The 24825-nt window shown below is 43.9% G+C and overlaps 1 protein-coding gene and 1 long non-coding RNA gene across 6 annotated transcripts in view; one reads left to right on the forward strand and one right to left on the reverse strand.

Moving 5' to 3' along the window:
- ATG13 (autophagy related 13) overlaps positions 1-24825 on the reverse strand; it is a 60394-nt gene that overhangs the window by 14934 nt on the left and 20635 nt on the right. For 4 of the 5 annotated variants that reach the window (XM_030559909.1, XM_030559907.1, XM_030559905.1 and 1 more), the window contains 7 exons: positions 22052-22171; positions 21373-21419; positions 19865-20005; positions 6823-6863; positions 3603-3699; positions 3151-3249; positions 2135-2228 (listed from right to left, as the gene is read on the reverse strand). In XM_030559909.1, the coding sequence (XP_030415769.1) occupies positions 2135-2228; positions 3151-3249; positions 3603-3699; positions 6823-6863; positions 19865-20005; positions 21373-21419; positions 22052-22171 (639 nt within the window). The remainder of the gene's footprint in view (positions 1-2134; positions 2229-3150; positions 3250-3602; positions 3700-6822; positions 6864-19864; positions 20006-21372; positions 21420-22051; positions 22172-24825) is intronic. The other variant, XM_030559908.1, reaches the window with a different exon arrangement.
- Positions 20800-22731, forward strand: LOC115650253. The gene is made up of 2 exons (XR_004000042.1): positions 20800-21167; positions 22205-22731. It is a non-coding gene; the product is annotated as an uncharacterized LOC115650253 (long non-coding RNA).

Consider the following 24825-nt stretch of genomic DNA (forward strand, 5'->3'; position numbering starts at 1 on the left):
AAGAGAGTGGCTGAGCCTCCCTTCCACTCAGTAGGAATGTGGGATGCAGCTCTGGAGGGGACGGACACAGTCTGTATGTACAGGGTCCAGTGCACAAACAGGTCTCAGAACATGATCTGGACTTTTAGGTGTTTATAAACACACCTCTACCTCGATATAACACTGTCCTTGGGAGCCAAAAAATCTTACCGCATTATAGGTGAAACCATTTTATATTGAACTTGCTTTGATCCACTCGAGTGCACAGCCCCGCCTCCCAGAGCACTGCTTTACCACGTTATATCCAAATTTGTGTTATATCGGGTGGCATTATATCGAGATAGCAGTGTATATAAAGATGGTTTGTCTTTTTTCAATGTATGTTATAGTGCCCCTTATAGTGCCTTTTAAAATGCTGCCTTTGGCCAGAAAGGTTGACAATTGCTTTACATCTGATCATACTCTGTATGTATATTATAAACCATGGAGCAGTGGTACCAGAGGCTGCTGTTTGTTACCAATCCTCAAAGCACTGATGGTTTCATAGAGCTTTTATTCCGAGATTAGAAAGCTTCATGCCCTCCGAAAAGACACCCGGCGGCAATTTATTTAGCACCATTGTTACTATTATGTAACTAACTCTGGCTATGAGCGATTGACACAGGGACCAGTAAAAAATTTGTCATGAACATTAATATGTATGAACACCATTTATTGAAAGGCAGAGCGCTTGGGGCTAAGCCTCAAACAAGTCTCTTGTGCTGGTCATCTAACAACCAACAGCTTTACTCTCTCAGACTTCCCATGAGCACTCCCTGGCTCATTCAACATTGTTGGGTGAACAGGTCATCAAAATATCAGTGCGGGACAAGAGAGGCCTCCTGAGATGGATTTATTACTAGATTTATCAAATTAAATACATTTACTAATAGTTTATCAGAATGATCATCTTGAGGCAATAAGTGACCCCAAAGCAAACTCATTCACATGAGAAAAACATTCTCAAATTGCATTTCACTTTGGTCCATAGAAACACAGACACATAAAAAATGGACTAGAGATCTTAAAGTTCACCAGAGCTACTTAATTTTGCAGACAATTAGACTGAATATTCTTGAACGTCTAAAGCTACAGGAGAACAGATAATCTGACCAAGCTTTATTTAGAGAGCTATAGAAATTACAGATGGGGGGGGAAAAAAAAGTGAAACTGGTTGAAAAAGGCGGAAGATGCTAGAAATTTTGAAGTTGTTTCCATTTTGTATGGTTCAAAATGGACCCATTTTCTGTTTTTTGCATTGTTTCCAGAGATATTTTAAATGAAAAAAATTATGCAAATGTTCCCATTTATTGAAAACTGTGTTTGCAGTAAGAAAATGCAGATTTAAATACACAAAAAAGGATATATTTTTAAAAGGTCTCAGAAAATTTTGAAAAAAAAATGTTTAATAGACATTTTTTCATGTAAAAGCAGCAATTTTTCATGTAAAAGTAGCATTTTTTATGAACAGTTTAAAACTGACGAAATGAGTGGAAAATTTCAACCAGCTCTAGAAAAGACCTACTAGGTCCCATATAATTCACCCCAAGGATCAGTGCAGAACTGTTCCCCATCAGGTACTTGCTAGTGTTTGTCCAGTCTAGTTTTAGATGCTCCAAGGGCTTTCACCCCTTTCCTAGACTAGTTCCACGGCCTAGGAGACTGAAAAGTAGGGTAAGTGTTCTCCTGATATTCCTGAGTTTGCCCTCACAATTCCAGGCTATTACGCCGAGTTATACTGCCCTGGCCTTATCTGAATTCATTCGTCTCTTTATAGTGTTTATCCCCTGGACATATGTGTAGACTGCTGTGTGCCTCTTCAATCATTGTTTAGCCCAGCTACACGATTTAGTTTCTGAATCTTTCCTCATAAATCAGTCCCTTCTGTCCGCTGGAGTCTTGCTGGAATTAGCATCCACCTGGGTTTTACAAAGAGGGGAGCAAAGTCTGGGCAATACATATATAAGTAAACAAATTTTAATTGCAGAGACTGAACACACAGCATACTACTGTTATACTGTAAACCTGCTATGTCAGAGGACATATGCTGAGCTGCACTAAAGGGAATTAATTGTTCAACTTGCCTTTGGGACTGAAGGAGCTCATTTTCTCCTACCTGGGATGGAGGGGAGGTGGAGAAAGAGGTAGTGCACACTTCCTGGGAGTCTTCCACTGATGGGTATGCTGCTCCATTGTCCTCACCAGACGTTCTAGAGCAGCAAGAAGAGAGAAATTTCACGATAGGAATATTCCATAAGATAAAAAGAAGTAATGAAAAGTATATATAGATTCCAAGGCCAGAAGGGACCACTGTGATCATCTAGTCTATTGAGTGAGACTCAGATGCTGCAGGAGGACAGAGTATTTGGGTGGAGTTGAAAGAAGAATTATGAAGGGGCTCTGATTGGCAGGGCTGAAGAGAATACTGTCAGGAGTTTAAGTCCTTCGGGCTCTGAACTTTTCAGAGGTTCTCCCTGAAGAAGGAAGAGGTGCTTCCTTCTCCACCTGGTTTCTTTTTCCAAGAGAAAAGGTTTCGATATACTGACCAACAGAACCAGCTTTGGTGTTGGCAGAAGCCCTGGGACCAATACCAAATATTATGCCATTGCTTTTGATTAGATCATCATCACAGGAATTTTAGAGAAGGCTAACTTCATGCACTTATTTCCTCCATTCTTACTTACACGTGTACCCTACTGCTGATGGAAAAGCTCAACCCTCTGGGCTGACACTGGTATGCACCTATGCGAATTCCTATAGATGCACGCTTCCATGACACCAGGTTCTGTACCAAGTGTCTTGCATGATAACGGATACACTTTCCATTCAGTACAATATGTAATCAGATAACTCCATCACTGACACAAAGGAGATTGCACCCTGACTGCTAAACGATCTAGAATGCTACAGCAAGGAGTTAGGATCATTGAGAATTCTCTGAGGCTAGCTGCACTCAAACTTCTAAACCAGAGGGGGAAATGCTGCCTTTCCTCACATGCTCCATTTCTAGTACGAGTGACACTGATCCTGCAGTCCTCTTCTATGCCCAGTCAGCAGGAGCTAGAGAAGGCTCTGTACTTGGGCATAAGAATGCCTTCATTTATAGCCTGTGACCACATTCTGTTTCCTCACCTGTAATTGCAGGGGTGCATGGGCGAGGAGCTGGGGTAGGGACGGTCCACAAAGTGATCAATGATAATCCCCATGATAGGTGGGGTCCTCTCAAACTGCCTGTAACGCAACAAGCAAATGGTGTTATTGATAAGACTGACTTCTCCTCTCTACTGTGTCCCCACTCATTCCCAAAGAGTCCCTTGTATCTATTAATGGGGAGGGGAACCAGAGCATCGCCACAATTCAACCCTGCAACTCCAAGCATGAACCAGTGACATGGTGTTCTGGCATCTGGCTCAGGGCTACCCAAATACTCCCCCTCTGCAAGACTTGAGGATCCAGGAAGATGTTTAATGTGAGAATACCTAAGCTGGAACGAGGAACTGTGAGGAAGAGATTTAAGGGCTCAGGGAACGAGAAGCTTAATGTTTTCTTGGAAGATGCTTTTTGGGCTGACCATATTTCCTCACCTGGTTGAAATGAAGGCCAGGTTGATTCTGTAGGCACAAGACAGAGTGATGGTGCCCAATGGGGTACCCACTGTCCCAACACGGACTGTCTGGAAACCTAAAGGGATAGAATAGTGATTATCAGTTTCACTAGCTTCTTATGATGGACACAAAGATTGATTATTTCTACTCCATACACCCAATTTGGATTATATGTTTCCTAAACTCTGTTTCATTAATCCCTCCATTCTGAGCTTTGAACAAAAAACAGGAAGGAAAAACAGCAGCAATACGTTGTCTTGTGGTATCTGTCTTACTGCCACCTTCGCCTGCTGCACTGCCTGAAATTCCAGTCCTGGCCCCACACATAGCTTTGCTGATGCTATTCAGAAAAGAGGGGCATCACCGACTGCTATTCCAGTCCTAAACCGTATAGTTGCATCTCAGTTCTAGACTAATAGAGTAGAAGTGACCATCATCGTGAATGCTGTCAAAGTTCTAAGGGTAGGCCTCTCTGGACAAGGATTATGTCTTGAGTCAGTAGAGGGCTTCTCATGCTAGGGGAAGGGTTACCAAGGGTAAGGGTCTCTGGGCTATAGTTAGGCCTGTGGTCATTAGGGATCCATGGCCAGGGTTGCTAAGAGCCCAGCTTCCCAGGCAGGAGTTAGGGTTTCTAAGGGTTGGCATCTCCAGACTAGGTTTAGGCCTGGGATCATTGGGGCTCTCTGGCCTAGGGTTAGGATTACTCAGGGTGCGGATCCACAGAGTAGGATTACGCCTTGGGTCAGTAGGGCTCTCTGGGCTAGGATTAGTCAGAGTAGGCATGTTGGGGCTAGTGTTATGCCTGGGGCCAGTAAGGCACTCCAAGCTGATGTTACTGAGGTAGTGGGCCCTGGGCTAGGGTGACCAGGTGTCCAGTTTTTTACCAGAACACAAGTCGAAAAGGGACCCTGGCAGCTCTGGTCAGCACCACCAACTGGACTGTTAGAAGTCAAGTTGGCGGTGCTGCGAAGCTAAGACAGGTTAGTCCCTACCTGTCCTGGCTGGCACTGTGTTGCACCCCGGAAGCGGCCAGCAGGTTTGGCTCCTGGCGGGGGGGAGGGGGAGTGAGAACCAAGACACACAGCTCCACATGCTGCCCCCTGCCCAGCTTCACACTCTGCGGGCGAGAGCAGCGCACGGAGCCTCCTAGCACCCCCACCTAGGAGCTGGACCTGCTGGTTGTTTGCTGCTTCCAGTGCGTGCACAGCACAGTGCCAGCATAGGCATGAGAAGTAGGGGTGCAGGTGTTGCTTCCCGCGCTTATGTCCTGCTCCCGGCCCTCCGCCCCTGCCAACCCCTCACCTCACCAGCACCACTGGGTGCCAGGACAGGCAGGCAGCCTGCCTTAGCCCTGCTGCTGTGATGCTGACTGGGAGCCGCCCAAGGTAACCCTGTGCCCCAACCCCCTGCCTTGAGCCCCCCACAACCCAGAGCCCCCTCGCGCACCCTGAACCCCTGATTTCTGGTCGACCCCAGAGCCCTCACCCCCTCCCACACTCCCACCCCTTTGCCCCAGCCCAGTGAAAGTGAGCAAGGGTGGGGGGGAGAGCAAGCCACCGAGGGGCATGGCCTTGGGGAAGAGGTGTGGCCTCAAGAAAGGGTTAGGGCTTGGGTGTTCAGTTTTGTGGGACTAGAAAGTTGGCAACACTACCCTGGGCTACCACTAGGCTTGGAGCTTGTCGGGCTCCTCCGACCAGGGTTAGGATTACTAAGGGTAGGGCTCCCTGGGCTAGTTAGGCCTGCAGTCAGTAGTGGTCTCCAGGCTATGGTTAAGGTTACTACGGGAGGCATCTCTGGACTACAGTTACGCCTGGGTTTAGTGGGCCTTCTTGAGCTAGGGTTAGGGTTACTAAGGGTAGGCTTCACCAGGCTAGGGCAACGCCTGGGGTCAGTAGGGCTCTCTGGCCTAGGGTTAGACTACCAAAAGATAGGATCCCCAGGCTACCAATAGGCTTAGGATCAGTAGGGCTCCACCGACCAGGGTTAGGGTTATTAAGGGTAGACTTCTCTGGCCTACATTTAGGCCTGGGAACAATAGGGCTCTCCATCCTATGGTTAGAGTTACTAAGGGCAAGGATCTATGGGCTAAGGTTACACCTGGGATCAGTAGAGCTCCCCATGCTGGGGTTTGGGTTACTAAGGGTAGGGATTCCTGGGATAGGATTAGTCCTGTGGTCAGTAGGGATCTTCTGGCTAGCATTTGGGTTACTAAGCGGAGGCCTCTCCAGGCCAGGGTTGTGCCAAGAGTCAGCAGGTCTCCCCTGAGTAGGGTTAGGGTTACCAAAGAGAAGTCCCTGGGTGAGGGTTAGGATTACTAAGGGTAGGCCTCACTGGGCCAGGTTTAGACCTGGGGTCAGTAGAGCTTCCCAGGTGAGAGGAGGGATCCCTGGTATAAGTTTAGACTTTTAGTTAATAGGATTCCTTGGGCTCAGGTTAGGGATAGGTAGCGCTCCCAGGACTAGGGTTTGGGTTACGCAGGGTAGCCCTCTCCAGGCTAGGTTTAGGTCTGGCACCAGGAAGGCTTCCTGGACTAGCATTACTGTTACTAAGGGCAGGGATCTCCAGGCTAGGATTAGTCTTGTGGCCAGTAGATATCCTCAAGCTAAGGTTAGGGTTACTAAGGGTTGGCCTCTCTGTGCTAGCGTAGTGGGGCAGCAGGGCTCCCTGGGCTTTGCTGGGAGGTACCAAGGTTAGGGATGCCCAGCCTATGGGTAGGCCTAGGGCTGGTATGGCTTCCCCAGCCAGGGTTATGGTTACTAAGGGTAGGGTCCTTGAGCTAGGGTTAGGGTTCCTAAGGGTAAGGATCACTGGGCTAGGAGGAATCCTGTGGCCAGTAAGAATCCTCAAGCCAGGGTTCAGGTTACGAAGGGTAGGCCTGTCCAGCCTAGGGTTATGCCTAGTCAGTACGTCTCTCCAGACTAGGATAGGCCTCTCTAGCCTAGGTTTACAGCCTAGGGCTTTCCAGCCTAGAATTGGCGTTACTCATAGTAGGGATCCACAGGCTAGTAGGGATTCTCAGGCTAAGGTTAGTGTTACTAGCGCATAGCTGTCATTTTGTAACATCCATTACAGATAAAGCAGAGCAGAAATTACTTGTGAACTGCAGGCCTGGTCTCCTTATAACACTAAGATACTATTACAACATCTGACAATTTGGAAGAGAGCCATCAGCTAATTTATGTCCATTGCACAACCATACCTTCTCCCAAGCCGCTCAGCTGCACTTCCCCAAAGTATATCCTATGGGGGAAAGAAGAGAGAGAGTACATCAGACAAAATCTATCCGGAGGCATAAAACTAAATACATTTATGGTTTTAATAAGGAGCATAAGGAGTGGAAGGATCAGAGCCATCTTTCCTCTTTAGAAGGTGGTACATTGTACTTGGCAAATTATGCTAGGATTGGCTAGAAAGCCTACTCCCAAAGAGTCTGCCAGCCAAATGGCTAATTCCATCCCATCAGGGGAACACATACAGTATTGTCTGAGGAAGGAAAAGGAAAGGACAGCAGCAACATCCATTGTAAGCTGGGATAGGATCTGATCAGAAAGGAAAGAACAGATACTTAGACACATCAGAACCCACGTCCTATTAAAAACAGGATTTCTTTTTTTAAAAATCCTACCACCTGGCTCAGTGACAGGTCTACAGATCCATGCAAGAGTGAGACTCAGAAATGACTTGGGATTCCAGGCAAGGGGAGCTGCCTATTCTGAGTCCTAGTATTGGTGTTTATCTTGCTACCTACAGGACACTAACTGGATGTGATGGAGTGTTCACACCACACAAACCCTGAAGAGGTTAAGGTAGCTCAAAAGGGACCAATTAACCTTACTGGCTGCACCTGGGGGAGAGTCAGGCTTGACTGATAAGCACTAATTGACCATGAAGCCCAGCTGTGCTGAGCAGGCTTGTAAAAAGTCAGGAAGTTGAGATAAGAGGACTAGGTGGGCTGACCAGCCTGCCCGGAGGTTGGAACTGGGCTGAGTGCTGCGATCTGACAGAAGACTATGAGCCTGAGCTGCAGGAGCAGTCTGGGTGGTGGAAGGCTGTGGCTGGTGCTGGTCCTTGGCTGAAAGGAAGCTGAATGTTGAAACTGACAATGGAAGCAGGGGGAGAAAAAGATAAAATTTCCTTGGACTATGAAGGAGAAGCAGCGGGGGACAAAGAATGGTCTCAGAACAAGGGGAAAAGTCATCTTGATATATCAGGATTTGAAGAAGGAATGCACAGAAATGAAAAACAGATACAAGATAAAAATCAACATTTCATAACTGTCAAACCAATGAGGAGATGTGAAGATAAGATATGTGAACCCCCTGAAAATGGAATGGATAAAGAAGAGTGGTGGTGACATACAAAGAGCTAAAAGAATGCAATGGGGGAGATCTATTGATAGACTGTACACATCAGGAGCAAGCGGAAAAGCTTCTGGAACCTGTAAGCTTAGGGAAAATGAAAGTTACTTGTCAATTGCCTAAATTCCTGACATAAGCAAGAGGGGTTATGTATTGAATAGGGTTAGGCTTCTCTGAGGATATCAAAAAGAGTACAGGTGAAGATAAATTATTGTTTGTTAAACAGCTACTTAGGAGAGAGGAAGAAAACTGGCCATCTACAGAGGAATCAAGAGGCACAACACGGTATCGATATTTAAGGGTTAAACCATATATTCCCTCCCCTGTCTTCTGCCATGAGGTGCTATAATTGCCACATAGTAAAACTTTTGACAGCCATTTCTAAGGGTACAGTAAATGTGAAGGAAATCACTCAAATGACAACTGTGTCAAAGGAACAGAACCTAAATGCAACAATTGCAGGGGAAAGCACAGTGCAAAACATAACAGATGTTCAGTAGCAGAACAAGTTAGAGAAATACAAAAAAATTTTTTTTCAAAAAGTATCATATGCTGAGGCCATGAAAAGATACCCAAATGCAGAAAATAGAAAAAGAAAAATACTCAAGTGAGAGAAAAGATATACAGGTGCAGCAGAACACACCTCTAGTCAGGGAGGAGAATGAGAGAGGAATGGGAGATTATGTATTGCTTGTAGGTAAAGGGATGTTTATAACATTCATTACAGAAGTAATTAACTGCATCTTGCCAAGGGAAAGCTGAAAAGATTAAAGTCATAGCAAAAGCAGTAGAAAAAATATCTAAAGATAAACAACCTCTTGATTGACTGCATTCATGTGACTTTAAATGAAGGCAATAATACAATCTAAACAACCTGGTTTTAATGATCCTTAGTTGGAATGCACATAGTCCATGGAATATTAAACAAGAATTTAAGAGCCATCTTTGAAATGGGAAAAAAGCCTGAAGTAACATGTATGCAAGAAATATGGGCAATAAGTAAACTTGTGTTCAATTTACCAGGATATGATATACTCTGGAGCGATCAAGAGGCTATCAGAGGAGGAGGGGTCTGTATATGAGGGAAGAAGGAACAGCTCAGTGGTTTGAGCATTGGCCTGCTAAACCCAGGGTTGTGAGCTCAATCCTTGATGAGGCTGCTTAGGAATCTGGGGCAAAAATCAGTACTTGGTCCTGCTAGTGAAGGCAGGGGGCTGGACTCAAACTTGCAAGGTCCCTTCCAGTTCTAGGAGATAGGAATATCTCCAATTATTATTATTGGACTTAATTACATCAAAATAGATTATGCAGAAACTAAGATTTGAATATAATGCTACTGAGACTCCCATGCAGAACAGAAACCATTAAATACAGATTTATAGTGTTTATACAGTAAAACCTCAAAGATATGAACACCAGAGTTACAGACTGACCAGTCAACCGACACCATGTGAAACTGGAAGTAACCAATTATGTAGGAGCAGAGGGCTTTTTATTTTTTTTAAATCAAGTACTGTACTGTGCCTGTATTTCGTCTTCAAGGTAGGCACATCTGGGCTACCTGTCCCCACCTTACACCTATCCCTGGGGAGAAAGCAGAGCAGAAGCATTGCTGGGGTCAGCGCAGCTCTCTCTCTCACGCACATGCACATGCATGCTGACTAGGTTGCTCAGCTGCTGCTGAGTCCTGGCTTTGAGTGTCAGCTGCTGGATCTGGAGCCCTAACGGCACTTTGTTCAGAGTTACAAAGACTATAGTTACAGACAAACTCCATTCCCAAGGTATTCATAACTCTGAGGTTCTACTGTAATCCAAATAAACAATTTTAGAATTAGAAAAAATAGTCAATGTCAAATAAACATTCATAATTTGCAGAGACTGATAGTCATACTGAGCTATGTGGAAATAAGAAAATTGATCTAAATAGTAAATGCTTAGAACAATTTGATATGCATAACCTGGTAATACTGTAGATAGGAACACCTACTTAATTTAATGGATGGATCCTTTTCAGTTAGGGATTTGGGAACCACAGCAAATAATCATATTAAATGTAGCTGGGAAATGCATAAAGACGACCGAATGGGAAGTGATCACTTTCCTATGCTTACTGAGTACCAAAGATAAGGAAATGTAGAAAAACACAAAGTTCCTAGCTGGAATTTTCAAAAAGCTCATTGGGGCCTTTTTAAGATATAAAAGTGAGGAATATTTATGTAGTAAGTGTGCAAGTGACAGCTTGGGAGAATTCCATAACATAATAAAAGGAATTACAGTAGCAAGTGATCTGGCCATCTACAAAACATGAAATTGCCTACAACTCGGAAATCTGGTTCCCTGGTGTAATGAAGATTGCAAATTAGCAATCAAGGAAAGAAATAAGGCAGACAAAAAGCAAAACACAATGAACAGTAAAGACTTAATGAATTATAAAAGATGTAAGGTAGTAGCACAAAGGAATATCAAAAAGACAAAAAATTGGAAAAATTTCTATAGGAAATTGTACAAAAATTCTAAGCTTTAAAAATATATATAAGCAAACTGAATACATAGAATTAGAAGTGAAAATAAACGTATACCTGGTCTTATTGTAAACAATGAAATTGAGGTCTCCAATTTAGAAAAGGCAGACATTTTAGCAGAAGACTTCCAAAAGGTCAGTAGTGATATGAATCAAAGCAACAAGTTTTGTGAGAAGAAAGATTTATTGAGAAAAAACAGTGACCAATTAAATGGCTGGAGAGAATATATTAATGATGCATTAAACAAAAATTTTAAAATGCAAAGAGCTTGTTGCAGCCATTAGAATAAGGAAAAGTGCAGCTATGGGTAAAAATAATATACGTAATGAAATGCTCCAGCACTGATCAGAAGGGAGTTTAAAGATTTTACTGTGGTTATATATTATTATATGGGACAAGGGACTGGGGCCAATAACATGAAAACAAACATTGGTAATACCAGTTAAAAAGCCAGGCAAGGTTCATACAAAACCTGATGCTTATTGGCCTACTGCCCTCATACCATGTGTGGGAAAAATCATGGAAAAATGATAAGTTTAAGGCTTGTGGAATACTTGGAGAAAATGACATTATAACTGAGATACAAAGTGATTTCAGCAAAGGAAGATGTACAGTTGATCATATAGTGAGACTAGAACTGGAGGTACAAAAAAGCATAAGGACTAAGAAGACTGATAAGTCTTCCTGGACATCGAAAAAGCATAAGATATGCTATGAAGGGAAGGCGTCCTATATAAAAATAATCAAAATAGAAATTAACAAAAGAGGATATATTGGTGGATAAAGGACTTTTTAAGGGACAGAACTACACAAGTGAAAGTGGGAACAGCTTTAACCAAAACCTACAAGCTTACAAATGGAACTCCACAAGGAGTATTATTAGCCTGTGTCTTCCATTATGATAAGCGACCTCCTGGAAAGTGTGCAGATGGGGGTGAGTATTTTCCTTTTTGCAGATGACTGTGCTATATGAACTAAGCATAAAAGACTTGAAGTAGCCGTGGAAAAGAAAAATGAGGCACTCCAGAGAATTTCCAAGTGTGGAAATTATTGGAGATTTAAATTCTCACATGCAAAAACTAAGGAAATGTGTTTACCTGGAAGAAAATTAAGGAAGACTGGGACTTATTTCTTTATGGTGAAAAAATTCAGATCAAAAGTTTATTCCTAGGAATTGTGCTTGATAAAAAGTTAACTTGGAAACAGGGCCGGTGCAAGGATATTTTGCGCCCTAGGCGAAACTTCCATCTTGCGCCTCCCGCCCCCCCCCCCCAAAATCACATACATCTTACACAATACACGGTCACAGAGTAACATATTATAATTCAGAATTTATGTTTCCGCGCTTTAAGTTTAGCAAATTTAGAAACAAGTTCCTCCAAGTCAATGCTGTGAGCAATGTCATGTTCTATTGACAAGGTAGATAGCCCAACAAGTCTTTGCTGCAACATTGATGTTCGCATGTATGTTTTTATCAACTTGAGCTTCGAGAAGCTTCGCTCACCACTGGCCACAGAAACTGGGAGGGTCAAGAGGATGCGAAGAGCAATAACTGTGTTAGGGACACTGTCAGCTTATTTTCCCATATGAAGTTCAATACATCTTGCGGTGATGAACTCCTTTGGACTCGTCTTGCAATAGCTTGTAATTCACTGCACAGGTCAAAGGCATCAATATCTTTGGATTCACCATGTTGCAAAGCTTTCTCCAGATTCAAGCAATGTTCCATAATTTGCTTTGGTGTTTTATTTTGCAAACTGTAAACATCATATATGAAGCCAAATACTGAACTAATTTGCTGCATCAATGTGAATCTTTCTTCAACCGAATGTATTGCTGTGTCAATGACTGCAAAGTAAAAGTTCACTTTGAATTTTTCTTTCAGATCATAAATAGGTTCGTCATCTGCTTCATATGTGAACTGCTTCCTCTTCTTTCTAATACGGATTGGATCTGGTTCAAAAAGTGCCAGTACATCCAACTCCTCCGCAAGTTCACTTGCATCTACCAATGTTTTCTCAAAGGCTGTGTCACTTCTGCAGCCCACAAGAAACTTCTTGGTTTCTCCAAGTTGATTAATGGCATCACATATATCAAATTCTTTTGCCTGAAGTTGTTTGCTAGTTATGTTGATCTCAAACAATATCATACCACAAAACAAGAGAAACAAGAAACTTGAAACTAGAAATGGTTTTTGTAAGAGCCTTTGCATCAACTCGTGATGTATTGCCAGATGATCCTGTCAGAGTAGTGTCTATATAGATGTCTACCAGAGCATCATGTCACTAAGCTGATAGCGAAGAGGTTTCAAGGCATCGATTCGACTTTCCCATCTTGTTTCACTCAATGGTTTAACTGTGAGATTAGATATGTGGCGTGTTAGAACTTCCCAGCGATGTGTAGAAGCTGAGAAATACACATACACACATTGAACTAATTCAAAGAAGGCAGCTGCCTCCAAGTAACACTTTGCAGCATCATTAACAACCAAATTCAATGAATGTGCACTGCAAGGAACGAAAAAGGCTCGTGGATTAATATCCAAAATTCTTCACTGGACACCATTTTCTTTCCCTTCCATATTGCTCCCATTGTCGTAGCCTTGACCATGCAAGTTTTCTATAGGCAGTGACATCTCTTCTAACTGGTGTAGAATAGTTTCTGTCACACCAGCTCCAGTTGTCTCCGTAAGCGACACAAATCCCAAGAAGTGTTCCTTTATGCATACTGATTCAGTCTCATTCTCAGTCTCTGAAGTAGGCCTATCCACAAACCGAATGATCACGGTCATTTGTTCAACGTGGCCTACATCTGGTGTACAATCTAGAATGACTGAAAAGCATTTTGCAGCACGAGCAAATGCTAGGATTTTTTGTTTGATGGCATTGGATAGAAGCTGAATAAGCTCATTCTGTATGTCTTTCCCTAGGTAATGTACATGCATCTGCTGGTCCTTAATCCTGCGAAGATGCTCATCCATAAGTGGGTCAAACAAAGATAAATATTCGACAAATTTGAGGAAATTCCCATTACCAGAAGTGTGCAGTTTTTCATGTGTTCCCCGAAAGGCCAGATTTTGCACACCAAGAACTCTGACCAAAGCAGTCAGACGTTTTAGTATTTGCAGCCAATACTTTTCTTCTTGCTTAATCAAGCGCAAATGTTCTTCATCAATTGTTCTCTTGTATTTCAATCGCAGTTCAAGTTCCTTCCATGTCTGAACATTCGTCAAACGTTCACTGCTTTTCTCGTGACGTGAAAGAATTGCAGACATGTTTTTCCAATCCCTTGAGCCTTTTTCAGAAAGAGATGATATGCCAATAGTACTACTGCCAAACAACTTACAGCAGAAGCAAAAGACAGAATCATTTGATGTGGAATACTGCAGCCATTGACAGTGCATTTCTTCTCCATTAACAAGTCTATGTTTGTAATGAATTGTTGAGAATTTTCTTTGCTTACTATCTTTGGGGAAATCGAACTGCTGAACTTGTTCTGGCTCATATTCCACCAGAATTTGTCGGACTTGATCATCACATTTGGCCCAAGTAGCAGGATCATTAAAGCTCAAATTCAAACGAGTGACATTTTCACTTTCACAGTCTTCCAAGTTTTGATCCTCGCGTGACTCATTTGATTCGTCTTCAATATTCAGATTACGTTCTTCAAACTCTTCTTCAGCTTGTGAAACTCCCACCTCCACCTCCACCTCTGCTTGATCCTTTGACATTGAACTACCTTCATCTTTGGCCAGTGGATGGAGATATTTCAGAAATGAACCTTCTTGCTTTCTTTCTTCTTTTTGCTTATCAGCCTTCCGCTTATGAAATTGTGCCCCAGACCTTTTTTTTTTTTTAATCTGCCATGAGGCTGCATCAACTGTAAACGAAAAAAAAAAATGAAATTGTATTCCTATCAGTCCTTTTTCTTGTTCACTATTAAAAGTAAAGGCTAGAGAATGCATGTCACTTACTATAATTAACTATTTGAATTTCATCAACTATTTGATGTAAATATTGATTAAGAGATCAAGATGACTTTCCCTTAAAATTAAGCAATGTTGATTGTAATCAGAAATATACTTTTTTTAGTCACGTATACGTCCTTCCTTCATATCAAAATCTGACTGGGAGTGCTGCGGAACCCATTCTGCCTAACTAGGCATGCACCTCCAAATGATTAAAAACATCAAATGGTACAAACTCAATTTGAATGAAAAATTCCATTTTCTAACTAAATAGGTCACACACACTCAAATGGTTGCCAAGTGCTCTCTGTGGTGGTACGTTCATCCGCTCTAAATGCCTACTAACTTCCCTGTGAAAATAATCTTTGACTTTGATCCAATGAAAGCAGGACGGAAAAGCTCCCCCCCCGAGAAGACCTAAGACATGATGGCTGGATGACATAAACAGACACCTGTCCCTCACAGGCACTACCTCATAACATGCCAATTGTGCTCAGGACAGAACATCATAGAGGAATATTATACATTCAGTGGTCTCTACACTGGCCAAGCAACAGCACAACTAACCTAACCAGTCCATCCAACTTTTTTGACTGCTTCTTGGGCACCGGTGACGGGTAACAGTGCCAGACTGAGCCCGGTGATGGGTGCAGTACAAGTCTACAAACTGAGGCAAGGTGTTGGGCCTAGAGTCCTGCCGAGACTGCTGTCCTGCACCAAGTGGAGCGCAGTCTTCATGAGGCGAGAACTCAAATAAATATCATGCTCCTTCTGCATGATTCCCCCAAGCACTTCTTCAGGCAGCTGCTATGGGGGTCAGTCACAGGCTTATGCCTGCCTGTTGCAGGCAAAACACAGCAGCAGGGCTTAAAACTCAGACAGGGCTGCCCAGAGGATTCAGGGGGCCTTGGGCAAAGCAAAATTGGGGGCCCTTTCCATAAAACATTTGCAATACTATAGTAACGTATTAGGAAATGTAAAAAATAACTAGTGAAATACATTCAAAAATTAACTTGTAATAATTTGAAAATACACTAAATACATTATTTAAAAACATTAAAAGCTGCAATGGTCAGATGATGGGTGATTATGATGTTTGGTACCAATGGGCTGTTGCTGCCTGGGGGTGGTGCTGCTGTTGCCCAGGGCTGAGTGGGGAGCTGGGCTCTGGGTTCAGGGGTGCCCAGCTCACAGGGGCTGGGCTCAGGGATGTGAGAGATGGGGTCAGGTGGTGTCCAGCTCAGAGGGGCTGGGCTCGGAGCTGGGGGTCAGGGCTGTGGGGGGGATGGGGTCGAGGGGGGTGCCTGGGGGCAACGGGGGCAGCTCAGCTCTGCAGGCTGCTGTTCTCTCCAGCCGCCCACACACAAAGGGAGCAGGAGCAGGGACTAGCCAAGGACCAAGGGGGCAGGAGCACAGGTGCCTGAGGCCGAGCTGTGGGGAAGCAGTTGCTTACCTTGCCCAGCACATGAGCGTCAGGGTCCTCTTTCTTCCTCCACTCCATCAGACCGCCGCTGAGGCTCTTTTCTTCTCGGTGTCCCTCACTGGGGCTGATGTGGAGGCTGAGCCAGGGGGCAGCCGCCACTTTCCTCCAGAAGCCCTTGTGTCGCGCCATCGCAGGGTTCCTACCACGTGCCCTAAGGCTAAGCAGAGCTGCGCAGCTCTGCCCAGCTGCCGGTGTCCACACCGGCAATGAGAAAAATTGCATAGGCTGTTGGCGGCCCATACAGTGAGTGAGTGGAGCCCCTGCTCTGGGAGGGAGAGGGATTCTGAGCCTCTGCCTGCAGCCCAGGGATTCCCCTGGGTCAGTGCACTGCCGGCAGCCCGAACCTCTGGGCAGTCGCGGCGGCGCCCTCTGACCCAGGGGACCCCCTGGGCCGCCGGCTGCTGTGGCGGTGCCGTGACCCAGGGGACCCCTTGGGCTGCCGGCTGCCACAGTGGCAGCCAGCAGCCTGGGGTTTCCCTGGGCCAGGGGACCCCTGCCCCTGGGCTGCCGGCTGCCGGGGCGGCGCCCTGACCCAGGGGACCCCCGCCCCTGGGCTGCCGGCTGCCGGGGCGGCGCCCTGACCCAGGGGACCCCCTGGGCTGCCGGCTGCCGCGGCGGCGCCCTGACCCAGGGGACCCCCTGGGCTGCCGGCTGCCGCGGCGGCGCACCTACCCAGGGGACCCCCTGGGCTGCCGGCTGCTGCCGGCAGCTCAGACTCCCTCTCTGTCCCAGCAGCAGCAGCTGCTCAACCATTTAAAAAAAAATTTGGGGGCGCTTTTTGGTGCTCCCAAATCTCGGCGCCCTAGGCAACCGCCTAGTCCACATAAATGGTTGCACCGGCCCTGCTTGGAAAGATCACATAGATAACATCATACGGAAACGTACAAGTAGGATGAACTTACTTAAAAGCGTTAGCTGGAAATAAATGGAGTGCGGATAAGAAGGTATTGATCATGTATAGTGGAGCATTATTAAAACCAGTTTTAGACAACAGATGCCAAGCTATTGGTTCAGACTCAAAAACAACTTTTAGACACCTGGAACCGCTCCCGGCCCAAGCTCTGTGATTGGCATGTGGTGCAATGATTACCTCGGTGTGTGCGCCACAACCACCCTCTTAAGAAGGACTTATAAATTGAAGGATCAAACTATTAGATCTAACCTTTTGAGCAAAGGTAAAAGGGAATCATGAAAATAGAAGTACGAGGATTGCCAGGAGCTAAATAGACAAAGTTATATGGATTGCCACAGATTTCCCCAGATTATCAGGGTAAAAATGGGTAAAGGAGATATGTAAAAAAGAAAAATTGAGAGAACTAAAAAAATTTTAATAATGGGAAATCAAATTACAGCTGCAGTTATTCCCCATTTGTGGATTTGGAATTGTATGTTAAAAAAAAAAAAAAAAAACTAAGAGAAGAAAAGACTCCACACATTATGACTAATCAAATTTCTGAATTTGTTTATAAAAAAATGAGGCCAGCTTTGCCAAGTCTATGCAGACAGATCTAACGATGACAGCATGCGTAGAGTGGAAACAGCCTTCTGTATTCCTAGTCTTGGACTCCACAAATCTAAAGTGCCATCAAATTATGGGACCATTCTAACAGCTGAACTAATGGGCATAATGTTGGCACTGAGCTGGGTAGGAGATGCGTGACCAGCTACAGCTGAAATTTTATCTGATTCCTTGTCAGGCATTATGACAATCAGAATAGGGACTTTGGAAAGTAGAAAATGACAAGTGAAATAATGTTCCTAACTATGGAAACAATGCAAGCAGGTGTCTGTGTAACAATAGCATGGATTCTGATGCACATCAGAATACCTGGAAATGAGATGGCTGACAAAGGGATATGAGATGGCTGACAAAGATGGATATTAAGATACCCTTAAGTAGAGGAGAATTTAAAAAGTGTGATTGTGAAGAAGCTTGCAAAGGAATGGCAAAAACTATGGGTCAAGGAAACAAAGGGACAAAAGTTTTATGACAGACTCAAAAACTTGAAGATAATACTATATGCCACATTTATCACAATGTGAAGTAGTAATTTTTAGTGTTAGCAGGTCATTGTGCGTTAAATAATAAGTTAATCTGATTAAAAAGACAAAGATGGGCTGAATAATATGTACAAAACCAAAGAAACTGTTCATCATGTTCTATGGGATTCTGGGCAAAAGTCTATGGAAAGAAAGTTTTTTCATAAAATGAATGGAGAAAGTGGTGGTCATAGCCTTGTAGGATGAAGCTGCTATGCCAAAAAAAAAAAAAGACAAAGAAGGGGATTGCAGGGAGAGAGTCTTCAGTTGCTCTCTGGGCACAGAGAATTGGGTAGGAGGAAACTTATGGGGGGAGAAAAAGTCCTGGGATCCCATCCTGTCCCTGATGGAAGGGATTTACCTGATGGAAGGGATTTACCTACAGGAGTTGTAGGCAAGAAAGACTGTGAAAGGCAGAGTAGGAAGAAGCCCAGGAAATGAGCAATCAGGGTTGAGACTGTGTCCAGGGGTCAGCAACTTTTCAGAAGTGGGGTCCCGTGTCTTCATTTATTCATTCTAATTTAAGGTTTTGCGTGCCAGTAATACATTTTAATGTTTTTAGAAGGTCTCTTTCTATAATATATAACTAAACTATTGTTGTATGTAAAGTAAACAAGGTTTTTAAAGTGTTTAAGAAGCTTCATTTAAAATTAAATTAAAATGCAGAGCCCTCTGGACCGGTGGCCAGGACCTGGGCAGTGTGAGTGCACTGAAAATCAGCTTGCGTGCCGCCTTCAGCACCCATGCCATAGGTTGCTTATCCCTGGCGTAGAACTTGGCTACCTTGATTATAGGGTCCTTGGGCTGAAACCTAGAGTAGCAGGCAGGCCCAAGTTCCCCTACCAGCCACTGGGAAGTGACACAGTACTGGTGAAGGTGGCATCTGTACAGTTGGTCCAGCAAGATGTTGATACACCAGAAGGGAAAAACTATATAGTGACCTGGCCAGAGGGTTGAGTCATGAAGAGAGAAGAGAGCACCCCGAGTACTGGAAAGTCAAAAGGACCACAGGGTGAGCAGGTGGCAGAAGGGGGCACTAGATCAGACTAGAGTTTATCCCCAGACCCAGCCACAAGGAGGCACCCTCAGCGGTGAGTGAACCCTGTTACACTCTCTTACCTGCACATTAAAGAAACAAGCAACTTGGGCAAGAACAGAGAAAAGATGGGAATTTTGTTAAACCTCACAACTTCTGTGCCAATCATGATAACAAACCTGTGACTTTGCAGTAGCTTCAATTCACCACCCCAATGCTCTATACAACCACTTCCTGAGGTCAAAAAGAATGGGATTAGGCCAGAAACCATCCAACCTTAAGCTGTGAGCTCATCAGATCTCACAAGCTAAGTAGGCCTGAGCCTGATCAGTATTTGGGTGAGAGACCTACAGGAAAATCCTAGGAAGTGGCATGGAGGATTTAAGAAGTGACCTCTTCCAGAACTAGCTTTTTAAACTGTGTTCTGTATAAACGTACTTGAGTGTCCAATTTGCGCACGCATTTATTGTGATTCTATATAAGACTTGGGTAATTGTTTTTGCCAAAATGACCAGTTATGCAACTAACTGTTCAACTGCATTTACAATTATTGTGTGCATAAGTCACACATACAATTACACACACTTTTCCAAACAATTTTAAATCTGTTCTCCAGCATCCCAGGGTGGGTTGGCGAGCTGCAGCGGCTGTCCTACAAATCAGATATAGCACTGAAGTCCTGATCATTGGGGATCATTATCTTTTGGCAATTTTTGCATGGGTTTCAGATGCTGGCTTTGGTTTTCTGGTCAAATTCCAACTGAGTAGTTGTATTTTGTGGGCCTAAAAGTCTCCTGCTGTTTCAGTTCAGACACAGAATATCAGTCTACGTTACCTGTACAGTATTACATATTCATGGCCCTGTTTCCTTGAAAGTCTGTAGGCTGGAGTCACCCTGGTTATAGCAAGCAAGGACTTCAGCAGCAGAGACAGCCTATTGTACACAGTGTAGGAAACTTTGATTTCTTTGTCACACCTAGAGAGCACATAGAAGCAGTTAGTCCAGTGTTTCCAGCCAAGCAATACAAATTTACACCAAAAAGGGGGTTGGGCCAGTAATCTAATACTTGCTTTAGAGTAACAGACAGACCTGAAATAAAGCATCAGAATGGTAATCTGTATGTGGGCTAGCAGGCCAAGACTCCTGTTCCAGTTCAAGACAAACAGTAAATAATGATTCTGTAGAACTCACTGCTGCAGAAGGCATAGGGCCTTGTACTAGAGAGGGGTAACTTTTGCATGATTAACATTTGTAGTTCCTGGATAATTGACTCTCATGCTTGAGGGCACACACTGATTGCCACAAGGGACCAAGGTAGAATTAATTTCTAATCCTCTTCTCTGACATACAGTAACCAGCAGGAGAGGTGTATTGTGCATGGGGGAGGGACTTGCCTCTGGAGCATCAGGAATGGTTTGTTTGACTTGAAAGACCAATGATCTAATATGGTCAGGCAAATCTTACATTCCTTTGTTACTTCCCAGTTTTGGAGAGGCTGGGAGAAACATCCTTCGGTTAGGGATGGTCTTGCAGTTAATGCCCTGGACTGGGATTTAGGATATGTTGGTTCTATTCCCACTCTGCCCTGAACTTCCTATGTGACTTTCAGGAAGTCATTTTCGGGGGAGGAATAGTTCAGTGGTTTGAGCATTGGCCTGCTAAACTCAGAGTTGTGAGTTCAATCCTTGAGGGAGCCACTTAGGGATCTGGGGCAAAATCAGTACTTGGTCCTGCTAGTGAAGGCAGGGGGCTGGACTCGATGACCTCTCAGGGTCCCTTACAGTTCTGTGAGATAGGTATAGCTTCATAATACAAAAAGCAAAAGCTATGAAAAAGCAGATGACAGTGTTTCCCTTTAACTTAACTGATGGAAAATACAAAAGCAGGACTGAATGCCAACTTTGCCTCCAAATTCCTTTACACACAGATCTTGAGAATATGTGTCAGGTACATAATACTGGGATCCTGAAGGGCTTATTACAAATCTCACTGCACTTGAGAAGAGAATATTTTGTCTTTTTTCTCATTCTCCATGGTCTCTCCATTCCCACCAGGATGCTGCTCACTGTGATGTACGTCAGGGTGCATGCCAGACAGCACAGGACACTGCAGCAGAGCTTGTCAGCTCCAACTGCTGGTTAAATGTCCCTCATATGAACCTGTCGGGAACACCTTCTGATCTGCCCTGGGCAACGTCTTGGAATGCTGTTGAGCTCTTCCCCATAGCTTTTTCAGTTGCAGGTCAGATCCCCTGTGTGCTCAATCATTCAGCCAGCCAGGAAAAACTTGCTCATTTGATTAAAAAGACAAATTCAAAACAAAACCGAGGAACACACACTTACTTTTCATTCATTTCTAGACACCAGATTTCTAGCTCCATGGAATCTCCCTGCATCAGAGAAAGGATCAGGAACATAGCTCATTTAAAATAAACAAGCTCTTTCACATCTCATTAAAAATCAGTTACAGCAATGTAGCTCTAAGGCAGTGGTTCTCAACCTGCAGCCCAATCAGCACAGAGCTGCGGCCCATGTGACATCCTCAGGGCCATACAGGTAGTATTGGATGTGGCCCACAATAGTAAATAGGTTTAGAACCACTGTTCTAAGGGAATGTATTTTTCCTGACTCTTGATTCTTTGTAAACAGATGGTCATTATTTCCTCATTACATGCATGTGCTAACAAGAGCAGGACCCAAAGATGTCTCACTGTGGGACAAGGGAGCCTCATAAAAAGGAGAATGGAGGCTGTACTCAGGACATGCTTACATTAGAATGGGTTAGCTCCCAAGGTGAGCTAATAAGCTGATTTTGCAGCTCTCCCAATCCTAAGTGTTGGGCTTCACCAATCTGCAGTGAGATTTCCCTTTCATTGTAAAATATGTTAATCTTCAGTGGCATACTAGCACACTGCAGGACCAGAGAGATTTTTACATAGCCTTGGGCAAGAGAATAAGAGTTTAGAGAGGTAATTTAAGGGGCAAGTCAGCAAATGGTGATGTATCTTGGCTGGGTTCTTACCTCAGAGGTTTTGAGAGAGATCTCCACACACATTGACCGTCCAACAGCAGGTAGCTGTCCTGCCAGGGCTTTCTTTGCTTCATGAGTTACCTCTGGTATATCTTTGATTGCCAAGTTGAACTGCAAAATGAAAGAACTTATTTTATTTTTCAGATTCGTTTGGAAAACCTGTCCAGTGGCACACTGCAAGTTAGAGCAACCTGCTACACAACAGATTAAAGAGGTGACCACTGCAACAGTTACAGAACAGACTATTGGGGATGAATACATTTTTAAGCCTGACAGAAGCCTTCTGTGAATTTTAAGAGTCTAGTCTGATAACATTTAACATAAGTAAGCATAAGTAGAACAGTGCATGTGTAAGAAATTGCAGAGTAATCATGTCTGTGAGATAACAAAAATATGAAGTAACTAAAGCTAGAAAAAAGATTCATTTGAACCAACACTAAACCTGTACTGACAGGGGAGGAGAGTTAACATGGAAATGAAAGACTAATATGTATGCATAAGAAAAAATAACAAAAAGTTATACGTAAGTGTGTGTAATACAGGAAGGTTGAACCTGTACTGGTCGGTGCTGGAGGCGACTGTGATGAGATTGTCCCAATGAGCTTCCCACTTGTAAGTAACTGATCAGCATGTGCCGAGTGTTTTGCCTTAATAAAGATTTGTTATACCCATCTGCTGAGTAAGAGAATCTCGTTTCAACATTCTGGTGAGCTAGTCAGTTTGTAGACTGGGCTAACAGACAATATCCCAGGGACTGCGACCTAAGGATATTGAGGGGTTTAAGGTGTTTTTAAGGGACAGTGGAGTTGCTGGAGAGATATGTAGACAAGACATGGTGGGGGTCCCATTAAGGAGATGGATATCCTCGCAAGTCAGAATCTGCTTGAAGTGGAGGCTAATGTGCTTGAAAGCAACCTTTTCAGCAACAAAAAGGTTGCTGAGAAAAAGGTAAAAGGCACAGTTCAGGGTGAGATAGTGATCACCAGAGCTTTTGTGAAACAAAATTAATCACTAAAACTGGAATTCAGAAAAATATAAACCTCAAGTTAAAGAAATGCAGAAGGGTGAAACACAAGAACTGATAGACAAGGTCACAGAGCTATGAACTTTGAGAACACTCAGGAATGCGAGTCTCTTAAGGAGCAGAATGGTGTTCTTCAACCACAGCTAGACGCAGTGCAATTGGGGAATACAGAACTGACAGGTGCTTTTAATCAGGCAATGAAACTTTTGGAAGGAGGAAGCATTAATGTACACAGTGTTGTATTGTCTAAGGAGGCTCCCCCTCCTTATAATCCACTTTTTCCTTCCTTGAGCAGTCTGGACTCTAAGGTGCCCTTATGGTGCCTGTTCCAGTGGAGCCTATAATCATGTCCACAGTCCAAAACAATCAAGGTGGTATCCATTCAGAGATGAGGGTTAAAAACCTTTCCCCAGAGGAGATATCAACCATAGTGAAAGAAATAGGCCCTTGCTCCAGAAGCACGGGCATAGAGGAAGTGTTGAAGTGGCTTCTGAAAACTAGAGAGCAGGTTGAATTTTGTGATCTGACTATAGGGGATGGGAGAGAATTTTGCAAAAGGGAGTTGGCTCTGGGGTTTGGCTGCATATTCGACAGGGCTATAGAGGCCAGATACAGTGGCAGTTCCTGTATGCAGAGCTTATCTGAGTTTTATTCTGGTCAGATGCAGCAATCACCACTGTTTTTGCTGTTAAGCAGAAACCCTAATGAGCCCCCTAACGAACATGAAGAGTGACTTTTTTTGCTTGTTCTCTGGTCATGAATAATCCATTTTGTTATGATTGAGACTACCCACAACTTGTTATAGATGGGCCACTTCCAGAGGTTAGAGGGGCAGTTAAAATGGTGTTTGAGAGGGGTTGAACTAATGTTCAGGTTGAAAAAGCAGAATGTGCTTTTCATCACATCCTGGGGCGTAAAAATAAAGACCCAGTAGACGAGGCTAAAGCATACAGGATTGAAAGGGGTCAGAAACCCAAGTTTGAGGTTAGAACAGAAACCCCTGGGTATGGTAGTGTGTGTGGCAGAGGGAAAGGAGGTGGTTGTGAGCACCCACGGATTCCCTGTTATGCGGAAAAGAGGTGCAATGAGGAACTGAAGGAGATGTGGAGGCTTCAAAAGGTGTCCTACGGAACAGAGAGCAGTCTGCTGGCTGGAACTGCTTCGTCCAACCCCTAATAGGGATACTGAGCCTCCTCTCACTCATTCAGGATCCTTACCCACTTTACCTTGGATGAGTGAGAATGCCCTAATGTATTATCAGTTATAGGAGACATCCATAAACATACTTTGCTTGATAGTGGAGAATCTGTCTCTAACATCTAGAATTCAGGCAGGGTATGGAACACAATAGTGTATTACCATGACTGGAGCAACAGGATAAGAAGCCACTTGCTGGCTTACTAAACCCTTAGATGTCACAGTAGCTCACATGTTTGCGGCCCATGATTCTTAGGAAACTGCAGTCACAGCTACAAAATATGCTAAACTAAAATATGAGTACAAAAGGCAGAGACAGAAACTTAAAGCTGCTGAATACATTGGCTGAAAACATTTCACTCTGGACAAAAAGGTAAAAAGTTTACAATCCCAGAATTTAGTCATTAGTGAGGCCTTGGGAAATGTCCTACTTCACAACAAAAAATGGAAGTTGAGTGATTTAAGGAAAAGCAATGTGAAGTTAAAAGGAGTTTTGCACAACTCCAAGAACACTGTAGAGCTAGGAAGTGACTAAATAATTGGG

This window comes from Gopherus evgoodei, chromosome 4 (genome assembly GCF_007399415.2).
Source record: "Gopherus evgoodei ecotype Sinaloan lineage chromosome 4, rGopEvg1_v1.p, whole genome shotgun sequence".
NCBI lineage: Eukaryota > Metazoa > Chordata > Testudines > Testudinidae > Gopherus > Gopherus evgoodei.